General features: G+C 46.5%; 1 protein-coding gene across 2 annotated transcripts in view; it reads right to left on the bottom strand.

Annotated features, from left to right (window-relative positions):
• Positions 1-24,926, bottom strand: part of VPS50 (VPS50 subunit of EARP/GARPII complex) — a 185,871-nt gene extending 160,945 nt beyond the window's left edge. For both annotated transcript variants that reach the window (XM_066585550.1, XM_066585549.1), the window contains exons 1-2: positions 24,782-24,926; positions 10,614-10,682 (exon numbers count right to left, since the gene is read on the bottom strand). In XM_066585550.1, the coding sequence (XP_066441647.1) occupies positions 10,614-10,682; positions 24,782-24,814 (102 nt within the window). In that variant the 5' untranslated portion in view covers positions 24,815-24,926. The remainder of the gene's footprint in view (positions 1-10,613; positions 10,683-24,781) is intronic.
• Positions 24,927-27,198: the final 2,272 nt, after the last annotated feature.

Here is a 27,198-nt window from a genome sequence, read left to right on the forward strand (position 1 = left end):
TATGAGGACATGCACATTGAGGTTTGGTCACGGAGTCCGATAGTCCGTGTGAAAACAATTCGTGGCACGTCCTATCCTGTCCGTTGCATGTACAAGAAATAGGACACGGCAATGCACGTCAAATTGGACAGCGCTCAGACTTGTGTCCTCTGATTGGCAGGCAGTCATCACCTGACTTCCACTATCAACAGAGACCGGGTGACCCAGTGGGGCTGCAGTGTTGGATGGGCAAGGACATGAAATACTGCTTGATTTCCTATTTAAAGCCACGGGTACTTGTTAAGTAACTGGACAACCCCTCTGGACAGTATGGACAACATGTCGGCCAATCTGTGGCCCACCATCGTCGGATAACTTAAATGGATGATAATTCTGACTTATTAAGTGGGGTTTGGATGTGGTTTGCGGATCCTGGACATGTGCAGGTCACCTAATTTTATTTAACAGAATTTCCTTACGATTTAAAGGGCTTGTCTCACTACGAGCTGTTTTGCTGGAGCTCCATACATTGTGCAGTGGCTGGGGTTGGTACTGCAGGTCGAGTCCTATTGAAGTGAATGAGACTCCACCTGCAGTACCAATCGAGGCCACTGCACAAGGTATGGAGCTGCAGCAAAGCAGCTCTATGGAACAATCCCTTTATGGTACAAGTCCAGGAGAACGACTTGGGGACAACAAAGGAGATATTAAGCACATAGCGATGTCATAGAGCCTTCATCACATAATAAAGCATAGCACTGAGGCTGCAATGGTATAGGCAAGCATCACAATGGACATTATGGAACGGTCTTAATATGAAGACAAACCCAAAAGATGAGTGAGGGCATCAGTGATTGACTATAGATTCAACAGCCATCTAAACAGTCATTCACTCTTATATGAAGGTTTATTTTATTCTTCATGGATCTAATAAAGGAGCATTTTTTCCCAGGAAATCCCCTCCATTCACGAAGCATCCGCTAACATATGATTAAAGGGTTTACCCGGAACACTAGATAGGGTGGCACTAAATACTACCTTCTGGATTATGTAGGAAGTATTTCTAGAACTTACTGCAATGCTCCTATGACTATGGGAAACTGTATGTACAAAATAAAAGGTGCAGCAGCGCCCTCTACAGTTTTTACAAAGAACAACCTTCAACTACAGTTTATAAAACACCGCTGGGACAATTCCAACTCGTTTACGATCGTCTCCGCTGGCTTCAGCTGATGTGTCCTCAGCCGAAAATCAGCAGTCAATCCCCAGGGGCAAAAAAAGGCAGCATATAGTGCAGATTTTGCACAAGATTTCAGATGCAGAAATGCTGTAGATTTACTGAAAATTCGCTGCACAATTGGAAATGCTACAAATTTGGTGTCCGAAGCAAGTCAATTCAGGGTTTTCAGATTTTTTCTGCAGCACATGGATGAGATTTTGGGGTTTTCTGGGGTCTATGACTAATGATACGGAAAATTTACAGCATTTACGCTACACACAACTGTACCCTAAAAGGATCATTTCAAGATTTTATCTCATCCCCCAACCTGGGGAATAAGGGAATAAGTTAAAGGGGTTGTACCAGAATTACAAGTTAGTCCATATCCACAAGAGCCCAAGAATGGAGGTCCCATGTTCCTCCATCCTCCTCACTGCGGGCTTACTGCACCCCCTGACTGAATGCAGCGCTGGTCACACACGGGCGCTGGCACTTTATTCATACTATGTGGGTTTGCCGAAGACTGCCAAGTTGCAAACACTTGGGTATTTCAGCCAGCCCCAACCGCACATACATGACCATCACTTAATGCAATGTGACATCACTGCAGGTGAGAGACGCATCCCCGAAGTGACGGAGACACGGGACCCCGGTTTTTAGCAGTAAATCCCCCTCTGATCATCAAATTGTCCCCTATCCCGTGGATTAGAGACACCTTGTAATTCTGGTATAGCCCATTTAAGTGTGTGAGCAGAGGAGTGCTGTGTGCTGGGAGCTCCCCGATCATGGCACCGTGGGTCCTGTGCCCCCTGTATGACTGGAGCCGTGGTTCTGTGTGTATGCTGAAACGTCATCTCCAAGGGATGGCACCGTCACTGCGTGCGCGCGGAAGGGGCGGCACCGTCCCTGCGTGCGCGCGGAAGGGGCGGCACCGTCCCTGCGTGCGCGCGGAAGGGGCGGCACCGTCCCTGCGTGCGCGCGGAAGGGGCGGCACCGTCCCTGCGTGCGCGCGGAAGGGGCGGCACCGTCCCTGCGTGCGCGCGGAAGGGGCGGCACCGTCCCTGCGTGCGCGGAAAGGGTGGCATTATTACTGCGTGTGGGCAGAAAAGGCAGCATTATTACTGCGTGCGGGCAGAAAAGACGGCACCGTCACTGCGTGCGCGCGGAAAAGGCGGCATTATTACTGCGTGCGGGCGGAAAAGGCAGCATTATTACTGCGTGCGGGCGGAAAAGGCGGCACCGTCACTGCGTGCGGGCGGAAAAGGCGGCACCGTCACTGCGTGCGGGCGGAAAAGGCGGCACCGTCACTGCGTGCGGGCGGAAAAGGCGGCACCGTCACTGCGTGCGGGCGGAAAAGGCGGCACCGTCACTGCGTGCGGGCGGAAAAGGCGGCATTATTACTGCGTGCGGGCGGAAAGGGCGGCATTATTACTGCGTGCGCGCGGAAAGGGCGGCACCGTCCCTGCGTGCGCGCGGAAAGGGCGGCACCGTCCCTGCGTGCGCGCGGAAAGGGCGGCACCGTCCCTGCGTGCGCGCGGAAAGGGCGGCACCGTCCCTGCGTGCGCGCGGAAAGGGCGGCACCGTCCCTGCGTGCGCGCGGAAAGGGCGGCACCGTCCCTGCGTGCGCGCGGAAAGGGCGGCACCGTCCCTGCGTGCGAGCGGAAAGGGCGGCACCGTCCCTGCGTGCGCGCGGAAAGGGCGGCATTATTACTGCGTGTGGGCAGAAAAGGCGGCATTATTACTGCGTGCGCGCGGAAAAGGCAGCATTATTACTGCGTGCGCGCGGAAAAGGCGGCACCGTCACTGCGTGCGGGCGGAAAAGGCGGCACCGTCACTGCGCGCGGGCGGAAAAGGCGGCACCGTCACTGCGCGCAAGCGGAAAAGGCGGCACCGTCACTGCGCGCGGGCGGAAAAGGCGGCACCGTCACTGCGTGCGGGCGGAAAAGGCGGCACCGTCACTGCGTGCGGGCGGAAAAGACGGCACCGTCACTGCGTGCGGGCGGAAAAGACGGCACCGTCACTGCGTGCGGGCGGAAAAGACGGCATTATTACTGCGTGCGGGCAGAAAAGGCAGCATTATTACTGCGTGCGGGCGGAAAAGGCAGCAGCGTCACTGCGGGCGGGCGGAAAAGGCAGCAGCGTCACTGCGGGCGGGCGGAAAAGGCAGCAGCGTCACTGCGTGCGGGCAGAAAAGGCGGCAACGGCACTGCGTGCGGGCAGAAAAGGCAGCAACGTCACTGCGTGCGGGCAGAAAAGGCGGCAACGTCACTGCGTGCGGGCAGAAAAGGCGGCAACGTCACTGCGTGCGGGCAGAAAAGGCGGCAACGTCACTGCGTGCGGGCAGAAAAGGCGGCAACGTCACTGCGTGCGGGCAGAAAAGGCGGCAACGTCACTGCGTGCGGGCAGAAAAGGCGGCAGCCTCACTGCATGCGGGCAGAAAAGGCGGCATTATTGCTGTTTGCATTTCCCAAATGCAGGTTACAAGAGGAGATCTGTTATCTGATTGGATGCTTTGTGCAACCGACTACAACAGACACTTTTCTGCGCATTAGTTTTAGTCTGCAGTCACCTGAATCCACATATCTTCCCAATAAGTTGCACAACCTTCTGTTCGGTGTGTGATGTCAAATAGTTAGAATTCCTCCAAGTCTTCACTTGTACAAGCAGCATTTTTAGAAGTTCTAGGAATATTTCTGCGCATTAATAGCGATTTTTTTAGCACCCTGTATCCCTCTGTATGTGGTAAGATACTCCTCAGAAATGCTGGGAGCGGTACTACCAGTCTTCTGCAAAGTCTGTAATCCGTCCTCTAGTCGCAGTCTAACGTATAACTGAAGCGCGAGACGAGATCTGAAGCCGCTTTAAAGGAATTCAACAAGTATTAATAGTAGAATATTATCATATAAAGGAGCCAAAATCCCAGAGAATGGCGCGCTCGCATGGCTGATATTTGCAGCGTGTTGACTCGCAGCAATCACATTTCCACTAAGGGTAAGAAAAAAAATAAATAAAAGCACGACAGCTTCTGTCAAATTAATTAACGTCGCCGCAATCCCTTTATTTACCGCAGGCAAGTAAGCGCAAATCTGCAGAGCGCTGCTGCATATCTAATGATGGCACCCGGATGACAAATACTAATTATCGCTGCCTGCTAAGACTAAAAACGAGGGAATACAATTAAGTTTCAAAGACTTATGGTTAAAAATAAATAAATAAACGGCTACATTATGCGGCGCGAACCGAACGGCGGGCAGAGCTTTCAAGAGCTGATAGAAATTCTGCACAGACCGCCTGCTGAAAGAGCTGAATGGAAAAGAAATCTCCAGCAGGATTAACGCTTGAAGTCGTTATATGGCGTACAAACTTGTTCTAATCGCGCCACATATTTCCGTGAAACCCAAACTTTATTCCTACGATTCCTTTATTGTGTGGAGTGAAAAAAAATGTATCGGGTCACATACATTTGGATAAAACACCCTCACCATTAAATTATAACGCTTAGATCAAAAAGTTTTAAAGGCGTTGCAACAACAGACACAACCCCTTTTAGTGTGGGTCCTGGGGCGATCAGCTGATCATCCTGAGTCCCTGACTGTGGGAAGCCTCAGCCAGCATGATATTTTCCCTTAACCGTAGAACGGTCATTCACATGAAGGGCCGTCCTATAGCTACAAGGCCAGCATTTGGTCTACCCGAATGGGAGCTACTCTTATAGAGCAGTTTTCTATTCCAACCACTGAGGGTAGTCCCAAGCAGCAGACCCCACTCTATGATGTTCAGTAACTCAGACAGGTCATTTATGACTCCGCAAACCAAGCACTGGTAGTAGGCAGCCTAGGACCCCATGCGCTGTGCCCAACAGCATATCACTGCAGCCTAGGACCCCATGCGCTGTGCCCAACAGCATATCACTGCAGCCTAGGACCCCCTGTGCTGTGTCCAACAGCATATCACTCCAGCCTAGGACCCCATGTGCTGTGCCCAACAGCATATCACTGCAGCCTAGGACCCCCTGTGCTGTGCCCAACAGCATATCACTCCAGCCTAGGATCCCATGTGCTGTGTCCAACAGCATATCGCTCAAGCCTAGGACCCCATGTGCTGTGTCCAACAGCATATCACTGCAGCCTAAGACCCCATGTGCTGTGTCCAACAGCATATCACTCCAGCACAGGACCCCATGTGCTGTGTCCGACAGCATATCACTCCAGCCTAGGACCCCCTGTGTTGTGTGCGACAGCATATCACTCCAGCCCAGGACCCCCTGTGTTGTGTGCGACAGCATATCACTCCAGCCCAGGACCCCCTGTGTTGTGTGCGACAGCATATCACTCCAGCCCAGGACCCCCTGTGTTGTGTGCGACAGCATATCACTCCAGCCTAGGACCCCCTGTGTTGTGTGCGACAGCATATCACTCCAGTGCAGGAACCCATGTGCTGTGTCCGACAGCATATCACTCCAGTGCAGGACCCCTTGTGTGGTGTCCGACAGCTTATCACTCCAGCCTAGGATCCCATGTGCTGTGTCCAACAGCATATCGCTCAAGCCTAGGACCCCATGTGCTGTGTCCAACAGCATATCACTGCAGCCTAAGACCCCATGTGCTGTGTCCAACAGCATATCACTCCAGCACAGGACCCCATGTGCTGTGTCCGACAGCATATCACTCCAGCCTAGGACCCCCTGTGTTGTGTGCGACAGCATATCACTCCAGCCCAGGACCCCCTGTGTTGTGTGCGACAGCATATCACTCCAGCCTAGGACCCCCTGTGTTGTGTGCGACAGCATATCACTCCAGCCTAGGACCCCCTGTGTTGTGTGCGACAGCATATCACTCCAGTGCAGGAACCCATGTGCTGTGTCCGACAGCATATCACTCCAGTGCAGGACCCCTTGTGTGGTGTCCGACAGCTTATCACTCCAGCGCAGGAACCCATGTGCTGTGTCCAACAGCATATCACTCCAGCGCAGGACCCCATGTGCTGTGTCCGACAGTATATCACTCCAGCCCAGGACCCCATGTGCTGTGTCCGACAGCATATCACTCCAGCCCAGGACCCCCTGTGCTGTGTCCGACAGCATATCACTCCAGCCCAGGACCCCCTGTGCTGTGTCCGACAGCATATCCCTGCAGCCTAGGACCCCATGTGCTGTGTCCAACAGCATATCACTCCAGCACAGGACCCCATATGCTGACAGCATATCACTCCAGCACAGGACCCCATATGCTGACAGCATATCACTCCAGCACAGGACCCCATATGCTGACAGCATATCACTCCAGCACAGGACCCCATATGCTGACAGCATATCACTCCAGCACAGGACCCCATATGCTGACAGCATATCACTCCAGCACAGGACCCCATATGCTGACAGCATATCACTCCAGCACAGGACCCCATATGCTGACAGCATATCACTCCAGCACAGGACCCCATATGCTGACAGCATATCACTCCAGCACAGGACCCCATATGCTGACAGCATATCACTCCAGCACAGGACCCCATATGCTGACAGCATATCACTCCAGCACAGGACCCCATATGCTGACAGCATATCACTCCAGCACAGGACCCCATATGCTGACAGCATATCACTCCAGCACAGGACCCCATATGCTGACAGCATATCACTCCAGCACAGGACCCCATATGCTGACAGCATATCACTCCAGCACAGGACCCCATATGCTGACAGCATATCACTCCAGCACAGGACCCCATATGCTGACAGCATATCACTCCAGCACAGGACCCCATATGCTGACAGCATATCACTCCAGCACAGGACCCCATATGCTGACAGCATATCACTCCAGCACAGGACCCCATATGCTGACAGCATATCACTCCAGCACAAGACCCCATATGCTGACAGCATATCACTCCAGCACAGGACCCCATATGCTGACAGCATATCACTCCAGCACAGGACCCCATATGCTGACAGCATATCACTCCAGCACAGGACCCCATATGCTGACAGCATATCACTCCAGCACAGGACCCCATATGCTGACAGCATATCACTCCAGCACAGGACCCCATATGCTGACAGCATATCACTCCAGCACAGGACCCCATATGCTGACAGCATATCACTCCAGCACAGGACCCCATATGCTGACAGCATATCACTCCAGCACAGGACCCCCTGTGCTATGTCCGACAGCATATCACTCCAGCCCAGTCCCCCCTGTGCTGTGTCCGACAGCATATCACTCCAGCCCAGGACCCCCTGTGCTGTGTCCGACAGCATATCACTCCAGCCCAGGACCCCCTGTGCTGTGTCCAACAGCATATCACTCCAGCTTAAGACCCCTTGTGCTGTGTCCGACAGCATATCACTCCAGCGCAGGACCCCATGTGCTGTGTCCGACAACATATCACTGCAGCCTAAGACCCCCTGTGCTGTGTCCGACAACATATCACTGCAGCCTAAGACCCTCTGTGCTGTGTGCGACATTATATCACTGCAGTCTAGGACACCCCTAGGATAATTCAACCATATAACGCACTAAAGTAGATAGGATAAGCCGCAATACTACACACAACCTGTGGACAGATGTGGCACTGTTCATATGCCGGACTGGGGTACACGAACAAGGGATGCCATCTTAGCACAACCCTTTCAAACGCGTTGTTTGAACTTTTACTATTGATGACCTATCTTCAGGATAAGTAATCCGTAGCAAATTGGCCGCAGTTTGTTGCTCTGAATTCCTGACGATCAACTGATTTCTGGCACTGCTGCAAAACATTGCAGTTTCCTGGTTTGACTTTAATGGGAGCCATGGCTGCAGAAGCAAACCAGGATGCTGCAATACGGACATTGCTCTCTGCCTACAGCACAGCCCACATTAAGGGCGGTGCCAAAAACTAGCTGATCGGAGGGGATCCCGAGCGGCGCCCCCAAGCCATTAACTACTGATGGTCTATCCTGACAAACAGGTTTTCAACAACAGAAGCTTGGACACCGCCTTTAAGCCCAGGACAAGATCAGAAAGGGTATTTTAGCTACTGAAAGTTAAAAAAAAAAAGGCTTCCATTCACTGGCAGCAAGCAAAGATCTTGAAAATAGTGATGAATTAAGACACGGAATGTCATATTTTCTTGTCTTGGACAACCAGGACATTTCACTTCCTCTCTTATAGCAAATGTGTGCATGTCCCATAAATTAATAAATCTGGAGCATCCTCGTCAACCTGCAGTGTGTCATCCCTCTGTTGTTCCTCCTGGAATTGTATGAATAAACTGAGAATTGGGCATTGGGTCTGAGTACTAACTAGATAGTAACAGACTGTGCAGAAACAAACCCTAGAAAGGAGAACAGTAACACCTAATTGTCAATTTATTTATACAAATCCGAGAGGAATAATAGAGAAAGGACATATTTACTAATACGGTCTAAAAGTTGGTGTAAACTAAGAGCTCTTTTACATGGAACGATCAGGATTCAATTAATCGCCGAACAGCATGAAACTGAATGATAATTTGTTCGCTGATTGTTTCGTTGTTCACTTTCTGCGGGCATAAAAATCATCATTTGGCAGTTGTTTCGTGTAAATAGCGATCACTCAGTTGTCCGCAGACCTGGGATGGGCAGTATGACTCCACTGATAGACCAATGATTGACTGAAGGAGTTAAACCATGCCAAAATCAAAACAATTATCTGTGCGTGTAGACTGATGTCCTCTGGAGGCAGATGACTCGGTCATCGCTTGATCATTCCAATGATTAATTGTTCTTGTATGGTAAATCTGTCGAATTTTACGAATATCTAATCTACATTTATACTATTAGTTGGCTCAGTTTACGTTTAACCCCTTTCCGCTCCAGGGCGTAAACTTACGTCCTGGGGATAGCGCGAGATCACATATGATCTCGCGCTCTCCCGCAGCGGGAGCCGGCTGTCAGTCACAGCCGGCGTCCTGCTGCAACAGCGGGGGTGCATCGGGGATGTGCCCCCCGCTGTTGACCCCTTCCCTGCCGCGATCTAAGTAGATTGCAGCATGGGAAGGGTTCACAGAGGGAGCGCGCTCCCTCTGTGAAGTTGCCGGGCTCTCGCGATATAATCGCAGAATACCCTGCCTGTTGCCATGGCAACAGGACACCAGACACTGGCGTCCTGTGTTGCCAGTGCCTGAGATCGCTGTATAAGTGATAAAGCATGGCAGGGCAGTAGCCCTGCCATGCCTTATCACAGCGATCATCAGGGCAGTATTGTAAGTCCCCCAGGGGGACACAAATTGTGTTAAAAAAAGATTTAAAAAATGAATTAAAAAAAATGTAAAAAAAAGTTTTAAAAAAACCCCTTTTTTATGCTTTTTCTCATATTAGCAAGAAAAGGTTTCAAAAAAAAATTAAAACCCCACATATTTGGTATTGACGTGTCAGTAACGACGCATACAATAAGTTGCACAAGATTTCCAAAAAAAAGGTTTTTATTGCAGAAAAGTGGAAAAACCTAAAAAAAATGTTAGAATTTTGGTATCGTTGTAACCGTACCGACCCGCAGAAAAAATGGATTGTGTCATTTATGCTGCATGATTAACGCTGTAAAAAAAAATAAAATCTATGGCAGAATTGATGCGTTTTTTCTCTCTGCTATCATAAAAAAATAATAAAAGTTTTACAATATAGTCTATGTACCCAAAAATGGCGCCGATAAAAACTACAGTTCGCCACGCAAAAAACAAGCCCTTATACGACCGCGTTGACGGAAAAATAAAAAAGTTATGACTTTTGATAAATGGAGAAGAAAATCCGGCAAAAATCGTTGCGTCCTTAAGCCCAAAATAGGCCATGTCATTAAGGGGTTAAAATTGTGTCAAAATTTTGGCAAAATTTCCAACAATTTGAAGCAATTTGGCATAACTTAGGCAACTCCTTTTTTTATGGAAGATTCAAAAGAAATGTCCGAGAGTGTCTAAAAACACATAGTAAATGTGGTGCAAAGCATGCAAGACGGCGGTCAGGCGCAATTTGTGCAAAAAAATTGCTATATTTCGAATAGTAAATCTAAGGTCTAAGGAATGAGGCTTTAGAAATTATTGTATGTCCACTTCTGCGTTCAGAGGTTCCGTCACAGATCTGGCAGGAAACGCTGGACAAAAAAAAGTCTTGCGTGAAGGACTTGTTTGTCCTGTTAAATCCCAAAGAACCCGAACGAGCCCCCAGTTTATCAATACGGTCCATTCGGCGCGGGTCGGTTCGGCACAAAACAGATCTGTTCAGCCAAAGAATTTTCCTTTCTTACTCCCATAACGCAGCAGGAAACAGAACCCGCTAATGTAGATGTGAACATAGTCTAACACAGTTGTGTCGGAGAGCAGAGGGTCCTCTGTAATGCAGTTCTTCATGAAGCGGGGGACTAGAATCATTAAACACGTGGAAGAAGTCTGTTACCTTTGCTGGAATCTGGAAGTTTTCGACAGGACTCAGATCATGGACGCTCTCCTGTGGACTCTTCAGCCCCTAAAACAGTAAAAGCAGTAATTAGTATCATATGGATAGAACGTGCTAGAAGTCTGCCATGAATCGGGGTGGCAGGTCCCTTTAACCCCGTGACGCAGCCCCCTTTTTTTTTTCCTTTTCCCATTTTGGGTGTCTCCTCCCCACTTTCAAAAAAATCATAACTCTTATTTTCCATTAATGTATGTGCATGAGGGCTTGTTGTTTGCGGAAAACTTTTAAATGATTCTAAGTGGAGTGAAATGGGAAAAAAATGCAATTCCGCCATCTTTGGGGGGAAGGTGGGGTCTTGTTTGTACAGCATATGCGGGTGGGTGTCAGCTGTCACAGACTGCCGATCCACCAAGCCGCAAACCTACAACCTACAATATCTGTACATCATGCAGCATTAAAGGGTTAAAAAGTTCCATTTAACCCCTTGAGTGGCGGGTTTCTTACCCCCCTGTCAGACCCACCAGGGCAGGTTTTTTAAATAGGCCAATCATTTAATTTCAACTCATTTTCCAGTCGCGTTCCAAGAGCCATAAGTTTTTCATTTTTCCATTGACACGGCCATGTGAGGGCTTGTTTTTTGCGGGACAAGTTGTTCTTTTTGATGGCATCATTTTTGGGTATATATAATGTATTACATAACTTTTGTGAAACAAATTGTAGGGAGATTGGTGGAAAAAAAGAAATTCTGCCATTTGTTTTTTGGATTTCATTTTTACGGCGTTCAACATGCAGAATAAACAATGTGATATCGTTATTCTCTCAGTCACACGATTCCGGCGATACCAAGTTTATACAGTGTTTATATGTTTTGCTATTTTTGTACATTTAAAACATTTTTTTTTCTTAAAGGTTTGCTTTTGTCGCCACATACCAAGAGCCGTATTAATGTTATTTTTCCACTGCCAGAGCTCTAGAAGGCCGTGTTTTTTGTGGGATGAACTCTAGTTTTCATTTATCTATCTTTTAGGAACATGTAACATTTTTATCGCTTTTTATTCCATTTTTTCTAGGGGCAAGATTAACAAAATCTGTAATTCTGGCATGTTTTTTATTTTTATTTTTCACTGCATTCTCTAAGCAGTATAAATAATATATTAAAGTAATTCTACAGGCCAGTACGATTATACCAATACCAAACTGTAATAGTTTTTTTTCTTTTTCCCAACTTTTTCACTCTTTAAAAAAAAAAAAGGAATAAAAGTTTAAATCACCCTCCTTTTGCCATATCTATAATAAAAAAATGTAAATCATTTCAGTCACCCTGTCTCCCAGAAAAAAATGCAATAAAAAGCGATCAAAAAGTCGTATGTATTCTGAATTAGCACTAACGTAAACAGCAGTAAATCTTGCAAAAAATGAGCCCTTGCTCAAGTAAGTCGACGGAAAAATAAAAAAGTTATTGTGCGCAGAAGATGCAGCAGAAAATTTTTAAAAATTAAATGTCTTTGAAAAAAAATACAAGTATTACAGCAAAAAAAAAAACTGTACAAGTTTGGTATCGTAGTAATCGTACCGACTCATAGATTACAGTTATCAAGTCATTTTTGTTGCAGTTTTTGCGCCATAGAAACAAAACACACTGAAAGATGGCGGAATGTCATTTTTTTTCATTTTACTCCACTTAGAATTTTGTAAAAGTTTTTCAGTACATTATATGGTACATTAAATAGCACCCCTGAAAAATACAACTCGTCCCGCAAAAAACAAGCCCTCATACAGCGAAGTCGATGGATAAATAAAGAAGTTATGATTTTTTAAACGGGGGGGAAGAAAAAAAAGGGGCGGTGTCATTAGGGAGTTAAATAATGTACTAACTTCCTCCTCTGGGTAATTCCGATGCAGGGATACCACATGTGTAATTTTATTTTTAATTTTTTACAAAGTAAAGGGTGACATGTGTTTTTGTTTTTATTTTATTTTTTTACCTTTTTTTTTTATCCCTTTAGAGCAGGGGTCCCCAACTCCAGTCCTCAGGGACCACCAACAGGTCATGTTTTCAGGATCTCATATGGTAAGAACACCTGTGGCAATGTCTGAGGCGAAGACAATAATTACATCACCTGTGCAAGACTGAGGAAATCCTGAAAACACGACCTGTTGCTGGTCCCTGAGGAATGGAGTTGGGGAACACTGCTTTAGAGGGCTTCCACAGTGACCCATCAGGACCCCATGATCACATTCCGGGGTTCCGATGGTGACAGACCTTTACATGCTTCAGTCACATAGACTGCAGCATTTAAAGGGTTAACACAGCAGAAATCGGAGGTTTTCTCTGATCTCTGCTGTAAGAGCTGGTGCCTGGCTGTCCTCTGACAGCCAAGCACCAGCTCTCCCTGCCATAGAGACCATTGGCTTGCTTCTGACAAGCCGATGGTCTCTATGGCAAACTGTAATCAAACCAGTGCAGGAGTTTGAATTCAGAAGCGGGAGATTGCTGGCAGATCGGCAATATCTTCCTGCTTCTGTTTTTCAAAGTCCTGCACTGGTTCTCTGTGGGTCTGTGCAGGCAGAGCACAATGCCACAGCTTGTGGCAGTGTGCTCTGCAGCTCCCATGGTGATACATAGCCCGGAATATGGGCAGTGGAGTTCATCCCAGAAAATTTCCGGGCACGCCACTCAAGGGGTTAAAGGCCTACACGCAAAGATAATCTTTCAAACGATTGAAAGATTGAAAATTTTAGCAATCTTTTTGCATAAAGTGTTAATGGCCATTAACATTTTATCATCTTCATTTGTATGTAAAAGGGCCTTCAGGAACTGTTTGGAGAGCCCAGCGTGTGATTAATTACACGCTCAGCTGTGCACACAGCTGCATTGTTCTCATCAGGGCTGCCAGCAGGTTACAATGTAATCTCCCGACTCCCATGTAGAACACTATATGCGGTCTATTGAAAGATACTTTATCTCTCTGCGACTGAATGATGGATTTTAAGTTCATCTTAAAATCATTGTTCAAACGCAGAGTGTGCACAATGCCCACGTCTACATGTAAGGATTATCGCTGATTTTTGGTCGAATTTTGAGTGATAATCGTTACGTGTAAATGGGCCTTTAGACAATGTCTACTTGTTAGCGCTCATTCCCACGAGTGCGATTTCACTGCGTATTACAAGTACATTGATCTTAATTGATCCAGTCAGTCGGTTCCGAAGGTGGTAAAAAGCTGCACGATCCACGCATCGTTTTACGCTTACGTCCATGGGAATAAGCCCTTAGAAGGGTCCTTAAGAATATATTGATTACAAGGCGACCTCCAGCAATCAGCTGTAATCTGTGGAGCAATCTGTCAGTAAGGACCCTTTGACAATTATTGTTCAAAAAAATCGTTTGCTCGTGCGAACGATAAATTGCTTCATGTAAAAGGAGCCCAAGTGTTAATTAATTTCTCTGCATCACCCCCACAGGAGAAATGAAGCATTACACAGTGTCCATACACATCAATGGGTTGTCTGCATAATACAGGACAGTTCGGGTCCTCCAGAGAGAGAGATGCTCATGGTAACCGCTCTCCACTCTGACCAAGAGATGAGGATCCTGAGCAGAAGACGCCCCTTTATTAACTAAAATTTGGCCACAAATGCCTTTCAAAATGGACTTTCTAAACCAGACAATCCCTATTAGTTAGGGTGGGTTCACATCCGCGCCCGGGTTCTGGTTCATTTGAGAAGCAGGAAGGTGGAATCTCCGCGGCTGAACGGCCCAGTCTCTGGACGGAACCGAACAGCGCCGGACAGACCCCACTGACTATAATGGGGTCCATTTGTTTTCCGGCCAGCTTTTGGACAGAAAAAAAGCGCTCAATGCAGCAGTTTTCTTCCGGATCTGTGACGGAACCTCCAACCGGCCAGAGGGCATCAGTAAAACACCTCTAACCATCCCCTGAACGGGCCAATGGCTCTCCCATGAATGCTTTATGGTAATTGTAGTGGCACAGAGTTGGGCACTACAATAAAAATGTGGTTACTTTTATTTAAATGTGTGTGTATGTCTTTAAGATGTTCATTGCAGGCTTGTTACTCACTACATAATCTGCCTGACAACCTGCAGCGTTCCTGATTGGCTGCCCATTCCATGATTTTCACTGGCCTAAGTAACATCCAGAAACAGCTTACTGATTGGAGGACAGGATAGTCAGGAGATAGCAGGCCTGTGATTGGTGTGTTGGTTGCTTAGCAGCACCAGAGCCCGCATGGGAAGATAATTTCAAGTGTGCATAAGAGGCAGTTGGCAGTTAGAGGGAGACAGGAGAAGAGAGAGGGAGTAAAGACCAGAGCAGGGGAGAAAAACATCCAGTGCGGCGAGGAGGCAGAAGTGCGAGTACTAACAGGAGTACTAACCGTTTAACTCCTTGCCTCCTGGAGTCCCTTCTTGCCACTGTCACACCAGCACTGAAGAGTGCCACACCAACACCATCCTCCAGGGCAAAGGGACCATTCCCCGACTTTTATTTTAATTTCTTTACTTTTTACTTATTTTTGCCCACATATTTTCCCACACCCCAGTAATAGCATAGCAGAGCGAGACCGCATGGCGCATGTTCACGTACTTTCACCGCATAGTACATGCAATACGTAAAAGTACACTTCGTTTCATTCATCCATTCACATTTGCAAATATTCATTGCGTGTCATACGCATGCAATAAATAATGCAGAATGTTCTATTTTGCCATGTATTACATGCCAGAGTGTCCATTGTTCTCTATGCGTGCATACTCAACACTGTCCATGCGCTATTACATTGTGTACGGGGAGCGTTTATACGCGCGTTGCGAAGCGGCAGTGTGGGAAATGTAAACAAAAAAAGAAACCAGGAAGATTGCGCATGACAGCGTGCGTGAGACGTGCCGCCATACGTGAAAATAGGCCAGCTCACCACTGGTTCCACAGTGGTAAAACACTGTGCGAATCCCACAGCACTTTACGCAACAGTCATGTGTGCTTTTGGTGCGAATACGCATTTTTTTATGTCCATGTTGCATCCATATTCACTGGGTTTTTCACGCAAGAAAAAAAAAACCACGCAAGAAGGTCCAACCGATGTCATTTTCTCCCACCGTCTTCTGAAAACGTGTAAACAGCACAGTGAATGCGAAATGCGACATTTATTTTCACGGTGTCTTTTAACGCTCACGTAGACTTTCACAGATGATGTTGGTCAGTGATACCGGCCAAAATAGGACATGCTGCCATTTTTTTGAAGCGCATAAAAAATGCACATCTGAATGCGCCAATTTTATTCAATGATTCCGTATTCAGTAAGTAGAAAATACGGACAGAAAATACACCTGTGTGGATGGGCCCTTAGAAAGGAGGAAGCCATGGTGATGGACGAAGCTAGCCGATGACATAATTTAGGGTGCAAGTTTTTTTTAATGCAGATTTTGAAGCCAAAAATCAGATGTGAACCATAAAAGGAGAGAAAGAATAAAGGACAGACATCATGTCTCACTTAATACGCAACGCTGCTATGAGACAGAGCAAGGAATTACAAAATAAGAAGAAACTAGCCGCACTGCCCTATACAGTGATAGCCGGCCCACACAATGGTAAAACCCTGCGTAATACACGCAGTGCTTTTATCATACGGCCCTAATAGACATATGCAGAACAGCCTACAACATCGGAGAGCTGTCCTGCATAGTTTTAGAGAATATGTGTCGGACCTCGCCTGACATCGCAGCTATGCAGGGAAATCTGAATGTCAGACGACGTCCGACACTGGATTGACCTATCCTCATGATCAGACACCAATAGCTGATTTGCAGGGGTACGCTACTTGTGACTGTCAATCGGCTGATAAGCTGCTATGGACATCCAGAACTGTCAAAATGTCGTCCGTAGTGCAGTGGCCTGGTTTGGTATTGCAGCTCTCTCCTATTGAAATGCATGGGACAAAGCTGCAATACCAAACAGGATCACTGCGATACAAATGACATTTTGACAGTCCTGGCTGTCCATAGCAGCTTGTTATCAGCTGATCGGTGGGGGTTCCAAGCAGCGCATCTCCCCTGGTCTGCTATTTGTGATCTATACTGACGATAGATCACTAGTAGTTTTGATCCTTCAAACAGCATGAAAAGTCAGAAACCTGCTGACACCAATGAGGGACAATCATCCCGAAACTATCTGCGCATGGTTGCCTTCTGGCTTTGGCTCATAATTCCCAGTCATTGTTACAAGGCTTGTTAAAAAGGTCTGACATTGACTTGCAGGAATGTTGCCTTCCAATAGGTGGTGCTGTGGAGGTATTGTTCCATCTCTCTATTTGCATATTTCCCAGAGGAGCATGGACGGCCTTACAAGTCCCCTCTCAGCTTCCTGGTGCTCTCCCTAAAAAGAAACGGTACTCTTCTAGACCCAGAAAAAAAAGGAGTGATGTCACTTCTTGACTTTGGTTCCGCACCGAATCCATGTTGGGAAACCACATTAGGAGTTGCTCAACGAAAAGGGCCAATTCTGCAGCAAATGGAAGATCAAAACCGTGGCAGAAATACTCAGCTTAACCGCGGATTTAGAGGCAGAATGAACAGAGAATAATCTAATGGCGATTGCACAAAAATGTGATTTTCTTTCTCCTTAGCCTAAGCTTTAAGATACATCCATTTATATAGGACACGCCCCCAACGTAAAGCATTTGAATAGAGCATCGGCCCCTTCCATCACACCCCTAATCAAACACAAATCCCAGACTACTCAGACAAGACTCTGCACTTGCAGTCCTCCCTCCATGGCCCCAGCGTCAGGATGGTGGTGCCAGAGTTGAAGAAGACAGCAGGAACTAGAAGAAGGGAGGATTAAGTTAGGATCAGGCACTTAGAAAACTTGACAGCTCTTCCAGGAATCCAGGTAGTCTCCTTTTTCCCCCAGAAGAGTTGGCAAGTACGAGACCAGAGGAATGTCCGAGAGAACGTTATGTTTGTAAAGCTAGGAAATAAAATAGATTTTTTTTTTTTAATTCTATATTTCAGCACCCAATAGGCTTTGTTTATATGACTACAGCAGAGACACACCCAAATGCACAGGTGACCACTACAACCAATCACTCGCCCTGTGGTGTATGGCAGTATTATTGAGGCATTATGTGGCAGCAGTATTTAGGCATTTATTATATGGGTTTTGCCTGAAAGTATTATTTAGGCATGAGATGGCAGATGGCAGTTCAGCCTATTACCACCCCTCCCCCCCCCCGTTGGATTTTAGGGCACAACTGAATAAATCCCAGGCCCCATTGCTTATTTGTACGGAATAAAAATTGACTCCCTAAAAATTCCTCCCCCCCCCCCCACACACACAATGTTGATCCAGAGGAAGGGAACAAAATGAGGTAGAAGACAATTCTTACCATTTAAGGGGGAAAAAATCCTTCCTGACTCCAATCGGCAAATTCAATAATCCCTGGATCACTGATCCTTATCAAGTATTATTTAGGCATTATACAGAGGCATTATTTGGGTACTGCATGGAAGTATTATTTAGGCATTATATGGTGACATTATTTGGGCACTGCATGGAAGTATTATTTAGGCATTATATGGCGACATTATTTGGGCACTGCATGGAAGTATTATTTAGGCATTTGTGGTACTATAGTTCTGAAGATGTAAAGTAGAGGGTTCTCTAATGGCGTTTTGACACAAAAAGAGTAACTCTCCTCTCCTTAGTAATCAGAAAGTACCTTGTAAAAGGAGCCACTCACACTTTGCTGTTGAGCCAGAGCTGAACATCAACCTCTGCTGGAGCAGAAAGCTCAGCGGGTTCTGCCGCCCCATCCAAAAAAGAAGAGTGACGCCTATATACTGATGCCCAAGAGTGGGTAATGGACTACATTTTGCCAATGCGATGAGTTATGGCCAAATTTGATGTTTAGTAAGTGGCCAGAAGGCAAAGTGTTACTTTGTGTACCGGTGTAATAATAAGATAAATACAACTAGCAGACGACAGACGACAGACGACTTTTCAAGAAGTTGCAAGTGTAAAAGTGTGTTCCTGAGGCTTCATTCCCACAAGCGTACATAAGCCGCGCTTTCACGCCCTGCAGATATACGTATTCCCACAGCTTTTACATTGGCCAGGAAAGAAAGTTTAGGAACTATCTTCCTGGCGGAATACAGGAGGGAGTTTAGCAGCGTGTCTACTAAACTCCCACCCCCCTTTTCTCGCTCCATCCCTCCTTTTCTCCGCCCCTTGCCGGCTGTTTGCAATGGGAGAGGACGGGGCGGGAGCTAGTTACTAAGCTCCTGCCCCCTCCCATTGCTGCCAGCCGGCAAGGAGCGGAGAGGGGATGGGAGCTTATCACACTAGCTCCCGCTCTATTTCCTTGCCGAGAGCCAGAGAGGGGGTGGAAACTGTCTCCCCGCGGGCTCGGTGCATACTAGCCGGACGGGAGTTTTAACGCCTGTTCACATGATTTTTGGCCACACTGTGGCTGTGACACGGCCAGCCAAATATCGTCACGCCCAAATGGAAGAGCCATGAGAACGGCTCCAACCATCTTGTGAGAAGAAGGTGGAGATGCTGAACAGTGACTAATCCTCTAATGTCACACATTATATGGCGTCATTTGAATACTGCATGGAAGTATTATTTAGGCATTCATTATATGGTGGCGTTATTTAGGCACTGCAGGAAAGTATTAATTAGGCACTTTGGGATTATTATTTAGCATTGTATGGAGATACGTCTGTTTGGGCACAGATATGAAAATGGCAGGTGAATGGTTAAAATGTTGCCTTTTTTTCCCCGGACCCTATCCTTCGTCACCAGCCACTACGATAATTCGATATAATGGAAAATAGTGACATTCATTTCAATTCCCGTCATCATTGCCGCTCATTGGCAGCTTTGCCACCATTCTACCTGCAGTCTTGCGCCCGCTTCGTGTAGCATTCTCCATTCTGCATATAAACTGCCATCATTTCAGCTCTGTTCTCCTTAATGCGGATGATCGGAGGATAATGTTAGAATATTGTTCTCATTTTTTTAGACAAGGTTGGCTCTGTCCAAACAAATCAAATCAGCTGACCATCTGCAATGTGCAAATCAGCCTCACCGAGCGGCTGTGCAAATATGGAAATATTAATTTCCAAATGCTTTTATTGTATTTTTCCATGAATGCCAAGGGTTTGATAATATCAGTTTAAGCTAGGGCTGAAATGCCAAGTTCTCGTCTGCAGGTGCCATATCTGCATAATGTGTTCAACATCTTGGATTTTAACTAATCTGGAAACGGCTCAAATGTCTCCAATAGGGGGATGACCATCTGGACCAAGAAACTCGGGAAGGGCGCCAAGTCCTAATGCTTTCATACTCAACCGGCTAATTCTCAAATGATTATATAGCAAACCTAATAGTCAAGTCTTCCGAGGACTCTAAAGGAAAACAATTAGATGTTACCGATTCAGAAAATTCAGGTTAATGAAGATCCACAAACTACAAAAGTGACTGAACGGTAGGAAGCAGATTGGCCATAGGCATTAAAGAAGTATTCCAGCCGCTAACCATTATCACCTATCTCAATGGTGGTTAATGATGGATTACTAGGACCACAACCCATCGAAAGTCCCAGCATGTCCAAGGTGACCAAGAACTGTATGGTGGATATAGCTCCATTTCCAGCACTCCCATAGACAGCGAATGAAGAGGCAGCGGTCATCCATTCAAGTGGATGGCTCCCTCGTTCTGAGATTATGGGGGATCCATTGGTCAGACCCCAATTTTTTTACATGGGAAAACCCCTTTAAGAGGCCATGATGCTCCAGTGGGTAATGCCACTACCAACTTGACCCATACTAAATTCTCACCTGGTCAATACTTAATGGAACAAAGCCTTCAGCATATAGGTCAGGGTACTATTACATCGGGAGAGCCATCCCATCACTCACCGAGTGAAGGAGGAGCAAAAGGAGATCACTTCTGGCCACCCGCCTCCATTCACAGTCAACAGGCGGTCGTTCATAGATGAATGACTGCCTGTTTACTTGGGCCGATGGTTGCTCGGATTTTAGCTCAACTAAAAACCAAGCAACGACAAGTGATTAATTCTCGTTTACTTACTCTATCGGGGTCCTGTGTTTACACAGGATGCCAGTCACCTGTAATCGCTCGTTTGTGTGATTATTCGGGTAACTTTCGGCCCGTTTAAAAGTATTTTTATTGCCCTAGAACACCAAGGTCAGCCTGAAATGGCTAATAACAGGAAATGACAGGCTGCAGTCAATTAAATATTAAATGTAGATGACCTACGACAGGTTTCTGCCTAGATTCCCTTATGGGAAATGGCCTCTTCTGGTCTGAGGGTCACACAGTCAGAACAGCCCCATTAAGACTCAATGTCAACAGGCGGATCGGATTCCGCACGAGGGAGGTCGCAGTGGAATCCGACCCTGTCCACGGTCGAGGACACTGCATACCCATCCGGGTCTTCTGTGTGCCTGTCCAGGTCTTCTATTTTCTTCACTATGGATGTGTGTGGAAGCATTGACTGTCGGGCCGCCACACATGCGCAGTGGAGCTTTGTTTTTTTTGTATTTTTAATGCCCTGCTTTTTCGCGGAATCCACAGCTTATCCACAATTCAATTTCAAATCTGTTTTCTCTCAGAAAATAGATGTAACGTCAGCTGATCTTCCCTGTGCTATTGGGGGAATAAAAGAATGCAGGATTTACAGAGAGATGGTGAGGGAACACTTAGCTAACTTAAAGGAATTCAAGTCTTAAGGTCCAGATGAATTACATCCTAGGATACTAAAGGAAGCAGCGGAAGAATTTCTGAAGCATTCACCATAATCTTTGAAAATTCCTGGAGAACAGGAGAAGTCCCAGAAGATTGGAAAAGGGCAAATGTTGTCCCCATTTTCAAAAAAAACAGAAGAAGGTGGATCCAGGAAACTACAGGCCTGTGAGCCTGACTTCTATACCGGGAAAGATTTGTGAACAGATTATTAAAACAGAATGTATGCAAGTAGTTGGATAAAAATGAAGTAATTAACCAGAGCCAGCATGGGTTTGTAACAAACAAGTCATGCCAGACAAATCTAATTTCCTTCTATGACAGAATCACCCACTGGGTTGATCAGGAAAATGCGGTAGATATAGTATATCTTGACTTTAGTAAAGCATTTGACAAAGTATCTCATACCATCCTTATTGGAAAAATGACCAAATATGGGATTGACAAGGCAACTGTTATGTGGATTCACAACTGGCTGACTGATCGTACTCAAAGAGTGGTCATAAATGGCTGCACATCCAAGTGGAAGAATGTATTAAGCGGGGTACCACAAGGCTCTGTCCTAGGCCCAATGTTGTTCAACATTTTTATAAATGATCTGGAGGAGGAAATTGATGGGAAACTGATCAGGTTTGCAAATGACACAAAGCTAGGAGGGATAGCTAACACTAGGGATGAGAGAGGATTCAAAAAGATCTAGAAAAGCTTGAACAGTGGGCAGCGACTAACAGAATGGTATTTAACAAGGAGAAATGCAAAGTCCTACATCTGGGCAAGAAAAATGAAAAAAAGCACATAGAGAATGGGAGGAATTGGGCTAAGCAGCAACAAAAGTGAAAATGACTTGGGTATAATAATAATAGAACACAGACTGAACATGAGTCAACAATGTGATGCAGCAGTCAAAAAGGCAAACACAATTCTGAGATGTATTAAAGGGGTTGTCCCGCGCCGAAACGGGTTTTTTTTTTTTTCAAACCCCCCCCCGTTCGGCGCGAGACAACCCCGATGCAGGGAAGTAAAGGAAGCTTACCGGAGCGCTTACCTTAATCCCCGCGCTCCGGTGACTTCAATACTTACCGCTGAAGATGGCCGCCGGGATCCTCTGTCTTCGTGGACCGCAGCTCTTCTGTGCGGTCCACTGCCGATTCCAGCCTCCTGATTGGCTGGAATCGGCACGTGACGGGGCGGAGCTACACGGAGCCGCTCTCTGGCACGAGCGGCTCCATAGAAGACTACAGAAGACCCGGACTGCGCAAGCGCGGCTAATTTGGCCATCGGAGGGCGAAAATTAGTCGGCACCATGGGAACGAGGACGCCAGCAACGGAGCAGGTAAGTAAAAAACTTTTTATAACTTCTGTATGGCTCATAATTAATGCACAATGTATATTACAAAGTGCATTATTATGGCCATACAGAAGTGTATAGACCCACTTGCTGCCGCGGGACAACCCCTTTAAGAGAAGCATAGAGTCTCGATCACGTGAGGTCATTATCCCCCTCTACTCTTCCCTAGTCAGACTTCATCTGGAATACTGTGTCCAGTTCTGGGCACCCCACTTTAAAAAAGATATAGACAAACTGGAGCAAGTTCAGAGAAGAGCTACCAAGATGGTGAGCGGTCTGCAAATCATGTCCTATGAGGAACGGTTAAAGGATCTGGGAATGTTTAGCTTGCAAAAAAGAAGGCTGAGAGGAGACTTAATAGCGGTCTACAAATATCTGAGGGGTTGTCACAGTGCAGAGGGATCAGCCCTGTTCTCATCTGCACAAGGAAAGACAAGAAGCAATGGGATGAAACTGAAAGGGAGGAGATACAAATGAGATATTAGACTGTGAGGGTGATCAATGAGTGGAACAGGTTGCCATGGGAGGTGGCGAGTTATCCTTCAATGGAAGTGTTCAAACAAAGGCTGGACAGATATCTGTCTGGGATGATTTAGTAAATCCTGCACTGAGCAGGGGGTTGGACCCGATGACCCTGGAGGTCCCATCCAACTCTACCATTCTATGATTCTATGACCCCATTATAAAATGTGGATATTGATTAAAGAACTTTTCCAAGTTAGGTAAAAATTGGAAAAAGGACAAGAAACCGTTAAAAACAAGCTAACTCATATTCATCGCTCTGTTCGCCTGATGATCCTGCACCGCAGCTCCCGTCCTTCCATTGGCTACAGCAGTGATGTTCTGTATACACATGTGACCACTACAGCCAATCGCTGGCCTCAGCAGTCTCGAGCTGTAGGTCATTAAAGCCGGCAATTGGGTACAGTAGTCACATGTGTATACAGAACATCAACGCTGCAGCCAATGTTAACATAGACCGGCAAGGAGGATGGAAGCAGCAGCAGCGCTGGACCTGTGGGAGGCTGGGATAGGACAGAATTTGCTACTTTTAACTGTTTCCTGCTCTTCCCCATTTTTTGGCTAACTTCGAAAACCCCTTTAAACCCAAAATAACACAGACACTTTTTGCCTTTTCATTTAGTTTTCTTCTATTTACCAAAGAGTCGGGTGATTTTGTTTCGCACTTCCAAAAATCTCATACTGTCTGTAAGGCCCAATATCTATAGGCGGACTTAAATTGGGGCGTCCGCAGCTCAAATAAGGCATGCAGATTTGATTTGCATGAAGACCTGGACGGGTAAGCAGGGTCCTCGGACATGGGCAGGGTCAGATTCCACTGCGGGCTCCTGCATGCAGAATCCAATCCGCCCGTGGACACAGGCATGTCTTAATAGGCTGATCACATGGCAGCTCAGGGGGCCACCATGACACCTGGAGGGCATCCTGAGATCTCACCACAGGGGGCGCCATTCAGGACCTCTAATCTCCGGTCAATGTGAATGTATCAATGAAAGTCCTTGTACTTTCATTGACTCCATTCACCGTGTGTCACGCTGCCATGCATCACGCGCCAAAATCACGGTCGCATTAGTTAACCCTAAGGGCCCGCTTACACGAGCGTATGTGCAAAATGCTGCTTGTGAGAAGGCATATCGCTGCATAGGGTTGCGATTTTGCACTGCGCATACCAGCACTAGTGTGAGTGCATCAACGTACTTTCATGGACTCTATTCGCCCCGCATTACGCGATGAAATTGCGCTGGTGTGTGCTGCCCTAAGGCTGCTGCTCTGCCGCTCCCTGATGCTTTACACTGCATCTCCTCTTGCTTAGATAAGCAGCTGTGCAGCAACCCAAGCTCAGGGCGTAATTATCATCACAGCAAGAACAGAACAGGTTCCATTATCACATAGATGGAGGCAGCAGAAGTGACATCCCTCCACAGCAGCTGCAGCCATCCTCAGGCCTCTGCAGAGTGAAGCCTCCAGCTCCTCACCCGAAGACACTTCTGATCACAGTCTGCACTCACCTGACGGCTCATGAGGCTCTTAATCTTCTGCATGTCTCCGGCCGGGCGCTGCCCTCTCTGCTTGTCACACAAACCAGGCTCGTTCCCCAATATTCTGCCTAAAATTGGCCCCTCTCAGCAGCCGTCTCCTGTAGGTCATGTGACAGCTGCCCGGCCGGTTTGACAGCTGCAGCATTGCATTATGGAAGTCGTAGTCCGGAAGCTTTTCGCGATCGTCGTAAAACTAAGTGCAGAGTGACAGACGGAACTACGTTTCCCAGCATTCCTAGCATCCTGAAGGTTGCGATGACGTTCAACGGGTCGCGACAGGAAACAAACTTACTGAAGTTTGTCATAGTGTTGTGTTTAGATTGTATTTAGTCAGTAGTGAAGGGAAGGGGATTGCACATTCTGCACTGGGCAGCCATTGTGTGATATTCTGAGCGTTATTTTGCAATGTTTGGGCTTTGTGTGGGACTATTTTAAGAGTGTTATGTGCTGGGTCTTCCCATTGTATTGCAGCATTATTTGTGGCAGTTATGTGTATATACGTTATACTAATATTATATGGGCAGTATATGGCATTATTTTCTTACAGTTTGTATAAGGGGGTAGGAAAAGTTAAAGGGGTTTTCCAGTGACATACTATTGATAACCTGTCATCAATAGTTGATCAGACGGGGTCCCGAGCGGCGGACCCTAGCCGATCAACTATTGATGACCTATCCTGATGATAGGGGTGCGCCGCTCGGGACACCGACCAATCAGCTGAGTCGGGCGCATGTTATGAGCGCCACAATAACGCAGATCAGCGTGGAAGCCTCCGCGTAGTGAGCGACGCTTGTAACTACAAGCACGGCTTTCATTCAAATCAATTAGCACCATGCCTGCAGTTACAAGCCTTGGCCACTATAAGGAGGTCGGCGCAGAGGCATCTGTACTGACCTCTATGTTATTGCAGCGCTGACCGCATGTGCCCATTCAGCTGATCGGTCGGGATCCTGAGCAGCAGACCCTGGGCGATCAACTATTGATGACCTATCCTGATGACGGGCCATCAGTAGTATTTCACTGGAAAACCCCTTTAAAGCAACCCTATGCACCTGGACAAACAAAGATGGCTGCATCGGCTTCATACGCATCATTAGTCTAAGACAATACTTGCTGCTTTGGTCGGGCAGTGTTGCTTCCATGAGCAGGGCTGGCCAGTCAGAGCAGCGTGTAATGTCTTGGACTATTAATGCATACCAATGTAGAGTGGGCATCAGGTAGTCAGAGAAGCGGTTCACCTATCTTTGTCCGGACTGGAGGGTCACTTTAACATTTACTGTTGATTTTCCAACCACGTCTACTGGAAGTTTGCACCAAGCATATACTACTAATAATAAGAAATAAGATTTCCATCATGTCATCCACTCTGTTCTCTCTTCCTGTAATATATAGGTTTCCACTATGTCCCCCTCTCCCTTCTCTCCTCCTGTAACATATATGCATATTTCCATTATGTCCCTCCTCTCCCTTCTCTTCTTCTGTTAGATATATAAAGGTCTCCATCATGTCCCCCACTCCCTTCTTCCTCCTGTAACATATATAAAGTTCTCCATCATGTCCTCCTCTCCCTTCTTCCTCCTGTAAGATATATAAAGGTCTCCATCATGTTCCCCCTCTCTCTTCTCTCCCCCTGTAACATATATAAGGTAGGTTTCCATCGTGCCCACCCTCTCCCTTCATTCTTTATGTAGCATATATAAAAGTTTCCATCATGCCTTCTTCTCCCTTCTCTCTTTGTAATTATATATATATAAAATTAGAGAAAGAGAGAAGGGAGAAGAAGGCATGATTACAAAGACAGAAGGTAGAGGGTGGACCTGATAGAAACCTGTATATATGTTACAGGAGGGAAGAAGGGAGAGGGAGACATGATGGAAACCTTTATATATGTTACAGGGGGAGAGAAGGGAGAGGAGGACATGATGGAAACCTTTATATATGTTACAGGGGGAGAGAAGAGAGAGGGGGACATGATGGAAACCTTTATATATGTTACAGGGGGAGAGAAGAGAGAGGGGGACATGATGGAAACCTTTATATATGTTATATGAGGGAAGGACCCATTCCCTTCTTTCCTCACGTAACATATATAAAAGTTTCCATCATGCCTTCCTCTCCCTTCTCTCTTTGTAATTATATGTGCGTGTGTCTGATTTTATATATATATATATATATATATATATATATACACACATAATCATAATAAACTTAATTTGTATAGCGCCAACATATTCCGCAGCGCATATATATAATCAGAGAAAGAGAGATGGAAATATATATAATATATATAAAGGTTTCCATCATGTCCCTCTTCTCTCCTCTTGTAATATATATATATAAAGGTTTCCATTATGTCTCTCTTCCTGTGATATATACAAATGTTTCCA

Source organism: Eleutherodactylus coqui, chromosome 12, assembly GCF_035609145.1.
Source record: "Eleutherodactylus coqui strain aEleCoq1 chromosome 12, aEleCoq1.hap1, whole genome shotgun sequence".
NCBI classification, from domain to species: Eukaryota; Metazoa; Chordata; class Amphibia; order Anura; family Eleutherodactylidae; genus Eleutherodactylus; species Eleutherodactylus coqui.